Source organism: Balaenoptera borealis (assembly GCF_965194805.1).
Source record: "Balaenoptera borealis genome assembly, chromosome: 13".
NCBI lineage: Eukaryota > Metazoa > Chordata > Mammalia > Artiodactyla > Balaenopteridae > Balaenoptera > Balaenoptera borealis.
This window is the reverse complement of record NC_138870.1, coordinates 81,097,067-81,111,802: the sequence shown is the minus strand read 5'-3', so window position 1 is coordinate 81,111,802 and position 14,736 is coordinate 81,097,067. Positions and strand designations below refer to the sequence as shown.

General features: G+C 37.5%; 1 protein-coding gene across 3 annotated transcripts in view; it reads right to left on the bottom strand.

Moving 5' to 3' along the window:
- The window catches only part of METAP2 (methionyl aminopeptidase 2), a 33,667-nt gene that overhangs the window by 4,338 nt on the left and 14,593 nt on the right, over nt 1–14,736 (bottom strand). For 2 of the 3 annotated variants that reach the window (XM_082349547.1, XM_082349546.1), the window contains exons 5-8: nt 3,230–3,391; nt 2,293–2,474; nt 1,352–1,446; nt 1,015–1,111 (exon numbers count right to left, since the gene is read on the bottom strand). In XM_082349547.1, coding sequence (XP_082205673.1) covers nt 1,015–1,111; nt 1,352–1,446; nt 2,293–2,474; nt 3,230–3,391 — 536 coding nt within the window. The remainder of the gene's footprint in view (nt 1–1,014; nt 1,112–1,351; nt 1,447–2,292; nt 2,475–3,229; nt 3,392–14,736) is intronic. The other variant, XM_082349548.1, reaches the window with a different exon arrangement.

Sequence of the window (14,736 nt, the reverse complement as noted above, 5' to 3'; positions counted from 1 at the left end):
AAATAAAATTAAATCTTTAAAAAAAAAAACTTTTTAAAAAGAAACTTGGGTTCTTAGAGGTGACATAATTTATCTAAACTCAAAGGTAGACCTGCCTAACCCCAAAGCATGTTTTCTTCATTAGCCCGTAACACCTCCCATCCAAGTGTGAGAAGTCTTAAGAATTTTTGACTTGTACAGACGTTCACAGGTTTAAGGATCTGCAAGAGAGCAACAAGGACAGGCTCTGTGTCAGGTCTTAGAGGAAGAACCACTGTGCAGTTGGTAGAACACCACAGTCCAAAAGTATCTACAGGGGAATGCAAAGAATGGTGAATGATGTGAATTTACTGAGGGACAAGGAAGCATGAGAGTCTCCATGCTAAATCAGATTACAAAGGAGTCAGGATTTGGTTAAAGGAAATATAGGAAACATTCTATAAGAAAGTTTTTAAGGCAGCAGTTACACAGAGCATGAGCACAGATTAGGAAGGAGAATGGTGGCTGGAGAGTGGTCAGATAAACCCTGGGAGTTGGAGAAAGGCTGGACTGACAACACCAGAAAGCACAGGTGACTCTGGGATTGTGTACACAGGCACTGGCTGGGAAAGACTAGGCAGCAAGGGGAATAAAGATTAAAGGAAGGACACACAAGGAATTAACTGGCTTCTAAATTTTGAATTCAACTTAAAAAAAAGGTGGGGAGAGTCATCAATGGAAAGGGCCTCTGGCTTCTGTCTGAGCCTGTGATTAGTCACAGAAAATCTAGCCTACATTTCAGCCATCCTGGGATAAATCCCCAGGTGTCTTCTTATCAGCTACCAGGGTAAATGACAACAATTCCCACCAGCTAGCTACGACAGAATTCCTACCATGAACAGGTCATTTCCTTTGTTTTTCCTCTTTATGTTCCCAGTTCCCAAGAGATAAAGATGAAGCAGCTGATCTAAAGAAAGAACTCAACGCTATCTTGCAAAATTATTTCTGCCAAGGGCACAGACATTTCAAAATAAGATGCATTTTTAGAGAACATACCTTGATATGTCTTCCCATCTATTTCAACTTCGTAGGATTCCATAACTTCTTGGATGGCCTCACCAACATCACATAGACGGACGTCGATTCCAGCACACTAAAAATAGAATCATGTATACTCTGTTATTCAAAGTGCAGAATTTTATAGCAACTTAACTTCTTAATATCTTAAAATAAGGGACAAGCAGAAATAACTTTCTCTATAAAAGCCTTCCATACACTGTATTACAATAACCCACTTAAAACCCTAAGGGTGGTGGACCAGTCTTACATAACCCAAACAGGCTATAAAGTGCTCAAAATATGTTGCATGAAATGGTGCTTACAATTCACATACCTTTATTCCAGTGTTAGTGGCATCTTTTACAGCTTTTAATAATGTATCATATTTGGGATTAAAAGTGACAGTAAAAGCGCAGTCAATAATCCTACCTGAAAGAGAAAATTTGTCTTTAAGTTTACTTATCAGCTAGTCAAATGATCTACTTTATAGTATCTACTCTATTAATTAACCTTGCTAGTTAACAGAAACATAAAATGATGGGCTCAAATGAAGGCAGCACATCAAGTACCCAGACAGCAATCATAATCAAAGGGAAAAAAAGTGTAAATAAGTTATACAAAGGTTTTGAAATGAAAAAATTAATTCCAGGGTTGGTACATACTACTTCAAGACAGCATCAATTCAATATTCACCCAGGCAGTTATACAAAAATATAAACAGAAACAAATCAAAGTGAGAAAAGCCTGGGGAACTAAGGAACAGCACAGTGGGCAGAGAAAATGTATAGGTCCACAGGACACTAGCCATCAGACTAGCTTCTCCAATTTAGTAAAACCTCAGGTAAGTATTTAAATCTAAGCTTTGCTTTCTCACCTGTTAAGTGAAAATAAAAGGTACTTACCTAACAGGGTTTGGGAGAGAATATAGAAAAGTTAACAATTATATATAAAGGTTGGTAAACTCAAAGGTTCTAAGTAAATGTTATTATATGAATAAAAAATGTCTACAACAATGAACTGAATGAGATGTAAGATTCTATTTTTCATGCCTTGATACAATAGGTAATAAACCTCAATTATCCAACAGTTTTCACTGTACTCCACTAAGTAGGATGCTTTAAAGTAAATCTCAAAATCTGCCTCAACATAGCTCTACTGAAAAGTGAGGCATCAAGAAGAAAACATGAGAGTTCAGTATCTACAGCCCCACCCAACAGGGACAAGACTAGAGTTTTCAGGAGGAAGGTAGAGTGGGAATTATTTCTAACAACTCACCACTTATATGTGTTCCAAAGTCTATCTTACAGATGTCATCATACTGTAATACTGTTGTGTCACCAGCATTGGGAGTATAATGGGCAGCACAGTTATTCAGAGAACACCCAGTAGGAAATGCCAGGCCTGCGTTTAATCCATTCTCTTTTATTAACTTCCGTGAACAGTCTTCCAACTTTTCACTTAAAAAAAAAAAAAAAAGGAATTTGTTTACTTTTATGTTCCTACCCTTATATACCTTACAGCTCATCAACTCCAGAAAGTTTACTAAAACTCTTAAATTACTTTCTGGGAGTGATCTGAGCACTTTCTGGATGTGACTAAATAACAGTCCTTTGACACTATGAAAACAGTAGTTCATCTCTAAAAAATAAAGAGAATTTAATTCCACTAGAAATCTGGAGAAACAGAAAAACACGATCCACTTTCAACTTGATTTACCAGGAAATAAGATTCTTGACTTAGACTTAATTTAAATGCTGATTACGTTTTATTTTCTCAATGTTGCATGTTTTGAATATTCTTGGGATCAGAGTATTAAGTTGCCCTATAGCTTATTATTTCTCAAGGGGAAAGCTGGAGAAATAATTACTTTTATTGATTTCTTCATTGCATTATAAATGTTTTGTGTCCCAGAATTTTAATTTAATACGATTTACTGGATAACAAAGTAACAGATTTCCAAACAGAAAATAAGAATCAGTAATGTGTACATTTGTACACATGAGAGTACATGAGTACAAAATAGGGTGAATGAAGTTGCAAATGTCCTTATGGTTTCCTCATTACATCGACACTACAAGAATTTAGAAGGTATTTCTAGAACCTTCACTTAAAGTTTTTTGGCAAAGCATTACATAATGAAAGCCAAACATTACAATTGGAGAGTTAGCTCTAAATTTTTTTTATCATGTTCTTACAAAAACATCCCTTTTACCAGATTTCTATCATTGTCATCCCAGGCTTGATCCAGCTCATGACATATTTTCTAACTTGTCGATGTGCTTCTGCAGCTTCTCGAAAATCGTTCCAAATCTCTTCACTAGCTTGATCTAATGCTTTCTTTTCTTCACTTGTAGTTCTCCAAGCAGCTGTTCGCCTTTATAGTATGCATAGTATAGCATTAGTCACTTAATAAACAGCAAAATAAGCATAACAGCTGAAAGATAAAAATACACTAACATATTTTGGACAAAAAATTACATAGTTTCTTTTATTAAAAGTCGGCAAAGTTTCGAAATACAAGTACCCACACAGGTACAACCAAACCTAATCAAGTTAAACCTTTCTTAAGACTCTTAGAAAAAAAAAAAATCCTCAAGTGAGATTTTATCCATAGTCAGAGGGACTAATACCCTGCACCACATAAAATAACACAAAAGTAGAGAACCAGAAAAGTCAGAAAAGAGTCCTAGAAACAAAGCAGAGGGGAGGAAAAAAAGTCATCCTTCCACTTGAGGTAATATAAATTTTCAGGATGCACCAAATATTAACATTTAACTTCACCAACAGGGCAAGTACTAATCCAAAGACTTGACCTGGCAACCTGCATATATCTTCCTCAAAACATAAAATATTATGTGCTTTTGCAGGATTTTTCTAATTGTATATATATTAGAGGTAATCTTCCTTGAAGGAGATGGCTCATATTTTAAAACTGCCAAGGATAACGAACAGATTTTTATATTCAGTATTTGCAAATGAGAAGATCTACTGACTCCCTTTTTAAGCAGTACATTTCAAAAACAATAACTGCTTCAAGTGAAAATCTTTTTTAAAGTTACAGCTTTCACAAATTCTTAAGCAATACTGAATACAGAATTCACAAGTCAGTGATCACGGAAGTATAAATTATACTTAGTATAAAAGTGATGCCTTCAAGAAATAACTCTTATTTGCCTCAAAGCCAGTGGTCAGCAAACTACAGCCTGCAGGCAAATCCAGCCTGGCACTTGTTTTGTAAATAAAATTTTTTTGCAACAGGACTTCCCTGGTGGCACAGTGGTTAAGAATCCACCTGATGGGCTTCCCTGGTGGCGCAGTGGTTAAGAATCCGCCTGCCAATGCAGGGGACACGGGTTCGAGCCCTGGTCTGGGAAGATCCCACATGCCGCAGAGCAACTTAAGCCTGTGCGCCACAACTACTGAGCCTGCGCTCTAGAGCCCACGAGCCACAACTACTGAAGCCCGCGTGCCACAACTACTGAAGCCTGCGCGCCTAGAGCCCATGCTCTGCAACAGGAGAAGCCACCGCAATGAGAAGCCTGCGCACCGCAATACCCCTGCTCACCGCAACCAGAGAAAGCCTACACACAGCAACGAAGACCCAACACAGCCAAAAATAAATAAAATAAAATAAAATAATTAATTAAAAAAAAAAAGAATCCGCCTGCCAATGCAGGGGACAGGGGTTCAATCCCTGGTCCAGGAAGATCCCACATGCCGTGCAGCAGCTAAGCCCGTGAGCCACAACTACTGAGCCCGTGTGCCACAACTACTGAAGCCCGCACACCTAGAGCCCATGCTCTGCAACAAGAGAAGCCACCGCAATGAGAAGCCCGTGCATCGCAACAAAGAGTAGCCCCCACTCGTCGCAACCAGAGAAAGCCTGTGCACAGCAACGAAGACCCAACGCAACCAAAAATAAATAAAAATAAAACTAAAAAATAAAAAGTTAAAAAAAAATTTTTTTTGGCAACATAGCTATGCTCATTCATTTATATACCATCTATAACCTATTTTCATGCTACAACAGCATAAGTGAATTAACATTCAAGACCTGAAATATTTACAATATGACCCTCTATAAAAAAGTTTACCCAACTGCTTTAAACTACAGCCCCCTAAGTTAATGCCCCAAAATGTTTTCAGAGTTTTTGTGTGTGTCAGCATCAAGTTCATTATTATTACTTCCTATTGCAGCAGCTACCTGTGCCAACACCTACTTCCTCTGATTTGCTACAAAGGCCCAAAGGAGCTGTCCTATGTGAAATTGAGGGTATTTAAGAGTCACAGAGGCTTCTATAGCTTATTTACTGTTGCGAAATATATTTTGGATCTATCTACTGCTGTTATTAGAAAACTGAAATATTATCAGTTTAAGGTCAATTTTAAACCCCTTACATACTTAAATGTATTATCAATTACTTTTATAGGAATAGTAAAAACTAAGAGGCAACTTGTAATCAAAGTATTCAAACAAACACCCTAAGAGCAGAAAGTAACAGGATAAGATCCTTTAAAAAGTATATTCTCAAGATGTGACTCAACCTTTTTCAGCTACAGTACACTTATAGTTGCTCGCTCCATGCCCAGACAGACAAGCCACAATCTCCTGACCTCTAGTTGTAACTCTAGCCCTGTCTCTCCCAAAAGTCCAAAAATCTTTCCTGAAAACCAGGAATCCAAACATTCTAAGAATAAATCATTCTTAGGCACAAGAGTACTAGCTTTATTCTCAGATCAATCTTTAAGCAAAATAAATCACAATTCTTCATCTTTTACATGGACCATAATCCTGGCACATATACCTACAGCCACACCTGACAGTAAAGTCTGAAAGCACCTTCTGCTTCAAAAGCCAAAGATTTTTGTGGAAAGTAAAAATATCAGCTAATATTTACTCTAGGGTGGTAAGATAAAAGACTATGTCCACAGGGAACTGATGGATATTATACATGTAGGGATGTGAAAAAGGAATTGGTCATTATCAATTCCCATTTCTTCTCCTCAGTCCAACCCTTAAGATTCTTCAAATCAGGGATTAACCAAGATGGCAGAGTAGAAGGACGTGCTCTCACTCCCTCTTGCGAGAGCACCAGAATCACAACTGGCTGCTGGACAATCATCGACAGGAAGACACTGGACTTCATCAAGGAGGATACCCCACGTCCAAGGACAGAGAAGCCACAGTGAGACGGTAGGAGGGGCGCAATCAGAGTAAAATCAAATCCCATAACTGCTGGGTGGGTTACTCACAGACTGGCGAACACTTATACCACAGAAGTCCACCCACTGGAGTGAAGGTTCTGAGCCCCACGTCAGGCTTCCCAACCTGGGGGTCCGGCAACGGGAGGAGGAATTCCTAGAGAATCAGACTTTGAAGCCTAGTGGGAAGTGATTGCAGGACTTCGACAGGACTGGGGGAAACAGAGACCCCACTCTTGGAGGGCACACACAAAATAGTGTGTGCATCGGGACCCAGGGGGAAGGAGCAGTGACCCTGGGGGAGACTGAACCAGACCTATCTGCTGGTGTTGGGGGGTCTCCTGCAGAGGCGGGGGGTGGCTCTGTTTCACTGTGGGGACAAGGACACTGGCAGCGGAGGTTCTGGGAAGTGCTCCTTGGCGTGAGCCCTCCCAGAGTCTGCCATTAACCCCACCAAAGAGCCCAGGTAGGCTCCAGTGTTGGGTTGCCTCAGGCAAAACAACCAACAGGAAGGGAACCCAGCCCCACCCATCAACAGTCAAGTGGATTAAAGTTTTACGGAGCTCTGACTGCCACAGCAACAGTCAGCTCTACCCACCACCAGAGCCTCCCATCAAGCCTCTTAGATAGCCTCAACCACCAGAGGGCAGAGAGCAGAAGCAAGAAAAACTACAATCCTGCAGACTGTGGAACAAAAACCACAGTTATAGAAAGATAGACAAGATGAAAAGGCAGAGGGCTATGTGCCAGATGAAGGAACAAGAAAAAACCCCAGAAAAACAACTAAATGAAGTGGAGGTAGGCAACCTTCCAGAAAAAGAATTCAGAATAATGATAGTGAAGATGATCCAGGACCTCGGAATAAGAATGGAGGCCAAGATTGAGAAGATGCAAGAAATGATTAACAAAGACCTAGAAGAATTAAAGAACAAACAAACAGAGATGACCAATACAATAACTGAAATGAAAACTACACTAGAAGGAATCAATAGCAGAATAACTGAGGCAGAAGAACGGATAAGTGACCTGGAAGACAGAATGGTGGAATTCACTGCTGCGGAACAGACTAAAGAAAAAACAATGAAAAAAAATGAAGACAGCCTAAGAGACCTCTGGGACAACATTAAACGCAACAACATTCGCATTATAGGGGTCCCAGAAGGAGAAGAGAGAGAGAAAGGACCAGAGAAAATATTTGAAGAGATTATAGTCGAAAATTTCCCTAACATGGGAAAGGAATTAGCCACCCAAGTCCAGGAAGCGCAGAGAGTCCCATACAGGATAAACCCAAGGAGAAACACGCCGAGACACAGTAATCAAATTGACAAAAATTAAAAACAAAGAAAAATTATTGAAAGCAGCAAGGGAAAAACGACAAATAACATACAAGGGAACTCCCATAAGGTTAACAGCTGATTTCTCAGCAGAAACTCTACAAGCCAGAAGGGAGTGGCATGATATACTTAAAGTGATGAAAGGGAAGAACCTACAACCAAGATTACTCTACCCGGCAAGGATCTCATTTAGATTTGATGGAGAAATCAAAAGCTTTACAGACAAGCAAAAGCTAAGAGAATTCAGCACCACCAAACCAGCTCTACAACAAATGCTAAAGGAACTTCTCTAAGTGGGAAACACAAGAGAAGAAAAGGACCTACAAAAACAAACCCAAAACAATTAAGAAAATGGTCACAGGAACATACATATCGATAATTACCTTAAATGTGAATGGATTAAATGCTCCAACCAAAAGACACAGGCTTGCTGAATGGATACAAAAACAAGACCCATATATATGCTGTCTACAAGAGACCCACTTTAGACACATACAGACTGAAAGTGAGGTGATGGAAAAAGATATTCCATGCAAATGGAAATCAAAAGAAAGCTGGAGTACCTATACTCATATCAGATAAAATAGACTTTAAAATAAGGAATGTTACAAGAGACAAGGAAGGACACTACATAATGATCAAGGGATCAATCCAAGAAGAAGATATAACAATTATAAATATATACGCACCCAACATAGGAGCACCTCAATACATAAGGCAACTGCTAACAGCTATAAAAGAGGAAATTGACAGTAACACAATAATAGTGGGGGACTTTAACACCTCACTTACACCAATGGACAGATCATCCAAAATGAAAATAAATAAGGAAACAGAAGCTTTAAATGACACAATAGACCAGATAGATTTAATTGATATCTATAGGACATTCCATCCAAAAACAGCAGATTACACATTCTTCTCAAGTGCGCACGGAACATTCTCCAGGATAGATCACATCTTGGGTCACAAATCAAGACTCAGTACATTTAAGAAAATTGAAATCATATCAAGCATCTTTTCTGACCACAACGCTATGAGATTAGAAATGAATTACAGGGAAAAAAACGTAAAAAAGACAAACACATGGAGGCTAAACAATACGTTACTAAATAACCAAGAGATCACTGAAGAAATCAAAGAGCAAATCAAAAAATATCTAGAGACAAATGACAATGAAAACTCGACGACACAAAACCTATGGGATGCAGCAAAAGCAGTTGTAAGAGGGAAGTTTATAGCTATACAAGCCTACCTCAAGAAACAAGAAAAATCTCAAGTAAACAATCTAACCTTACACCTAAAGGAACTAGAGAAAGAAGAACAAACAAAACCCAAAGTTAGCAGAAGGAAAGAAATCATAAAGATCAGAGCAGAAATAAATGAAATAGAAACAAAGAAAACAATAGCAAAGATCAGTAAAACTAAAAGCTGGTTCTTTGAGAAGATAAACAAAATTGATAAGCCATTAGCCAGACTCATCAAGAAAAAGAGGGAGAGGACTCAAATCAATAAAATCAGAAATGAAAAAGGAGAAGTTACAACAGACACTGCAGAAATACAAAGCATCCTAAGAGACTACTACAAGCAACTCAATGCCAATAAAATGGACAACCTGGAAGAAATGGACAAATTCTTAGAAAGGTATACCCTTCCAAGACTGAACCAGGAAGAAACAGAAAATATGAACAGACCAATCACAAGTAATGAAATTGAAACTGTGATTAAAAATCTTCCAACAAACAAAAGTCCAGGACCAGATGGCTTCACAGGTGAATTCTATCAAACATTTAGAGAAGAGCTAACACCTATCCTTCTCAAACTCTTCCAAAAAATTGCAGAGGAAGGAACACTCCCCAACTCATTCTATGAGGCCACCATCACCCTGATACCAAAACCAGACAAAGACACTACAAAAAAAGAAAACTACAGACCAATATCACTGATGAATATAGATGCAAAAATCCTCAACAAAATACTAGCAAACAGAATCCAACAACACATTAAAAGGATCATACACCACGATCAAGTGGGATTTATCCCAGGGATGCAAGGATTCTTCAATATACGCAAATCAATCAATATGATACACCATATTAACAAATTGAAGAAGAAAAACCATATGATCATCTCAATAGATGCAGAAAAAGCTTTTGACAAAATTCAACACCCATTTATGATAAAAACTCTCCAGAAAGTGGGCATAGAGGGAACCTACCGCAACATAATAAAGGCCATATATGACAAACCCACAGCAAACATCATTCTCAATGGTGAAAATCTGAAAGCATTTCCTCTAAGATCAGGAACGAGACAAGGATGTCCACTCTCGCCACTATTATTCAACATAGTTCTGGAAGTCCTAGCCACGGCAATCAGAGAAGAAAAAGAAATAAAAGGAATACAAATTGGAAAAGAAGAAGTAAAACCGTCACTGTTTGCGGATGACATGATACTATACATAGAGAATCCTAAAACTGCCACCAGAAAACTGCTAGAGCTAATTAATGAATATGGTAAAGTTGCAGGATACAAAATTAATGCACAGAAATCTCTTGCATTCCTATACACTAATGATGAAAAATCTGAAAGAGAAATTATGGAAGCACTCCCATTTACCACTGCAACAAAAAGAATAAAATACCTAGGAATAAACCTACCTAGGGAGACAAAAGACCTGTATGCAGAAAACTTACATAAGGAGACAAAAGACCTGTATGCAGAAAAGTCTAAGACACTGATGAAAGAAATTAAAGATGATACCAACAGATGGAGAGATATACCATGTTCTTGGATTGGAAGAATCAACATTGTGAAAATGACTATACTACCCAAAGCAATCTACAGATTCAATGCAATCCCTATCAAATTACCAACGGCATTTTTTACGGAGCTACAACAAATCATCTTAAAATTTGTATGGAGACACAAAAGACCCCGAATAGCCAAAGCAGTCTTGAGGGAAAAAAACGGAGCTGGAGGAATCAGACTCCCTGACTTCAGACTATACTACAAAGCTACAGTAATCAAGACAATATGGTACTGGCACAAAAACAGAAACATAGATCAATGGAACAAGATAGAAAGCCCAGAGATTAACCCACGCACCTATGGTCAACTAATCTATGACAAAGGAGGCAAAGATATACAATGGAGAAAAGACAGTCTCTTCAATAAGTGTGCTGGGAAAACTGGACAGCTACATGTAAAAGAATGAAATTAGAATACTCCCTAACACCATACACAAAAATAAACTCAAAATGGATTAGAGACCTAAATGTAAGACTGGACACTATAAAACTCTTAGAGGAAAACATAGGATGAACACTCTTTGACATAAATCACAGCAAGATCTTTTTTGATCCACCTCCTAGAGTAATGGAAATAAAACCAAAAATAAACAAATGGGACCTAATGAAACTTCAAAGCTTTTGCACAGCAAAGGAAACCATAAACAAGACGAAAAGACAACCCTCAGAATGGGAGAAAATATTTGCAAATGAATCAACGGACAAAGGATTAATCTCCAAAATATATAAACAGCTCATTCAGCTCAATATTAAAGAAACAAACACCCCAATCCAAATGGGCAGAAGACCTAAATAGACATTTCTCCAAAGAAGACATACAGACAGCCACGAGGCACATGAAAAGATGCTCAACATCACTAATTATTAGAGAAATGCAAATCAAAACTACAATGAGGTATCACCTCACACCAGTTAGAATGGGCATCATCAGAAAATCTACAAACAACAAATGCTGGAGAGGGTGTGGAGAAAAGGGAACCCTCTTACACTGTTGGTGGGAATGTAAATTGATACAGCCACTATGGAGAACAATATGGAGGTTCCTTAAAAAACTAAAAATAGAATTACCATATGACCCAGCAATCCCACTACTGGGCATATACCCAGAGAAAACCGTAATTCAAAAAGACACATGCACCCGAATGTTCACTGCAGCACTATTTACAATAGCCAGGTCATGGAAGCAACCTAAATGCCCATCAACAGACGAATGGATAAAGAAGATGTGGTACATATATACAATGGAATATTACTCAGCCATAAAAAGGAACGAAATTGAGTCATTTGTTGAGACGTGGATGGATCTAGAGACTGTCATACAGAGTGAAGTAAGTCAGAAAGAGAAAAACAAATATCATTTATTAACGCATTTATGTGGAACCTAGAAAAATGGTACACATGAGCCGGTTTGCAGGGCAGAAGTTGAGACACAGATGTAGAGAACGGACACATGGACACTAAGGGGGGAAAACTGCGGTGGGGTGGGGATGGTGGTGTGCTGAATTGGGCGATTGGGATTGACATGTATACACTGATGTGTATAAAATTGATGCCTAATAAGAACCTGCAGTATAAAAAAACAAACAAAACAACTAATACTAAACTTTCATTGGGTTATTTGTATGGAAATATGTTAATATAAATGTTTCAGACATTACATGAAATTTCTAAAAATCTTATATGTTCTGGTATAATGTTATAAGTCATAATCCTAGTTATTACTTTAAAATGTATATCTCAGAAATAAGTAATTTTCTTGTCAACTGCATTATTATGAACTTTCATCAAATCTTTTAACTGTGGTCACTTTTAAGTCTTTTGTCATTTACAGACAGTTCTGGGTGTACTCTGATGCTTTTGCAAATATGTTCCTATAAAAGGGTTTCATCTTCAAGAAATTCATGGAAAAGACTGACAAGTACAGGTTTCTGGTAACTGACTGTACTGCTGAACTGAATGAATAAGCATTTTCAGAACTCTAATGAAAAACTGATGAACTCATAAAAGTGCTAACAAAAGATCAAGATGAAAAAAACAATTAATTACATGGGACTGAGTGAACTGATGAGGATGAGTATAATTTTTGTGACTTTCTGTCTGAATTAAAAAAAAAAAAATCCCACAAGGACTCAGAGGCAAAGAATATACAAATCAATTTTCACTGCAAAGTTAAGGAGCTGTTACAGTGGAGGATTACTGGACTGAATGTCAATATTATGACATAGTATGAATGTGTTTCATGTTTGGTAATTGCAATCATTGTTGCTTTTGTTGTGGTCATCCATGTACAATGCTTGGTGTCAGTCTATCTCTTGTAAAAATAAAAAAATAAAAAATAAAAAAGATTCTTCAAATCGACTTCTTATAGGTTAAAACATAAGTGTAATTAAATTTCAAATGCTATTTGACATTTTAGAATCAGAACATGATACAATAAAGATCCCCAATACTGAAATCAATAGATCTCATGACTATTTTACACTTCTGAAGGTTGAATGGCTGACTCTTTTTTTTTTTGGCCTCAGGGTGGCATGTGGGATCTTAGTTCCCTGACCAGGGATCGAACCCGCACCCCTTGCAGTGGAAGCATGGAGTCTTAACCACTGGACCGCCAGGAAAGTTCCTGGCTAACTCTTAGAAGCAGTGGATTCTTCAAAAGATTATGGAATGTTCTGCATTGTTAGTAAAGAACTATCAATCAATTGAATTAAATAAATTCTTTTGCTAAGTCTTGAGTTCAAGTTGAAAGTCATCAGTGATATTCGAGAGCTTACTGCCAGGGTCTATAATTATAATTACAGGCCCAAATGAAAGAGAAAGATTATGAAGGAGTTTTCCCTTTTCCTAAATTTGATTTTTTGACAGTCTATTTAACAAAAATTTATAAATAAGATGAAAAAAATCATTCTAAGTCATACCAATTATTCCAAAAGGCAGTTAATTAAACTGAGAGTCAGGTGAGGCATGCCTTTAAAAAAAATTATGTCTGTAAAACAAAACTATCAAAACAACTGCTTGAAAGAGAATCTTTATAGGAAGTGTTTATACAATATATAGGGACTTCCCTGGTGGTCGAGTGGTTAAGAATCCACCTTCCAACGCAAGGGACATGGGTTCGATCCCTGGTCGGGGAACTAAGATCCCACATGCTGTGGGGCAACTAAGCACACACACTATACTAGAGGGCCCATGTGCTGCAATGAAGAGACTGCACGCCACAATGAAAGATCCCACGTGCCACAACTAAGACCCAACGCAGCCAAAAATTAATAGATAAATATTTTAAAATAATAATAATACAGAGTATGTAAATTCTTCGCACCTCTTTGATATTTCTGAGTCTTTTTAATATGTCATCATCTTTACTGGTGGATGTATTAAAAGCAGAAAAATATAAGTAAAACCAAAAGATACAAAGGTATCTGACTATTAATTTCTAATAGTCATAAATGTTTCTGAACTCATTGCACAGATAACTTAAAAGTGATTATATGTGCATTCTTAAAGCACTATATGACACATTTACAAAAACCATTTAAAATGCATATCTATAAAAAAATACATATCTTTAGCCCAGAAATAGTTAAGAATGATGCAGCTATGACACCAATTCCTTCCTCTGGAAACTGGTATTTAAAGAGAAAAAAAAAGGAACTCCTTGGCGGTCCAGGGGTAGGACTCCGAGCTCTCACTGCCAAAGGCCTGGGTCCAATCCCTGGTTGGGGAACTAAGATCCCACAACCCACGAGGCACGGCCCAAAAAAGAAAAAAAGAGAGAGAGAGAGAAAGCATGTTTAACTGCCTATAAGAAGAAATTATAGTTGATCCCCAGCTGGTAAAGGAAAATTCTTCTTATAGAATAATGTCAGCAAATAAATGTAGAAGGCATGACAGAATTAGAAATTCACCATTATTAAGTCCTCATAAAATAACTAATAAAGCAAGGATCATCAATGGATATTAAAATAATTAAGTGAAAGGTTGTTAAAAAAAGGATTTTCCAACAGTACCAAAGTATCCCACAAGATTTCCAAGATTCCTTGGAAACTGCAAAAAGAACAAAGTACCTTTAAAAAAGAAACAGCTGGCTGTCACCACATTAACCAAGTGATCAAATACAGTAAAACTAATAGTAGACAGTAAACAGTGGTTTTAAATCACAGGCAGAATTAAGGAAATTTTTACTTTTTTTTTGCTTATCTGTATTTCCTAACTGTCCTATAATGAACATGTATTGCTTGTAAAATTAACAAGTGTCTCAAAAAACTGCCTACTGAATTTAGAAATATATATCAAGAATTTCAAAATAATTCTTTGTTCTATTTCTAGAGATCTAGAAAAAGGGAAAAATCAGATCCAATTAATGTATAAGA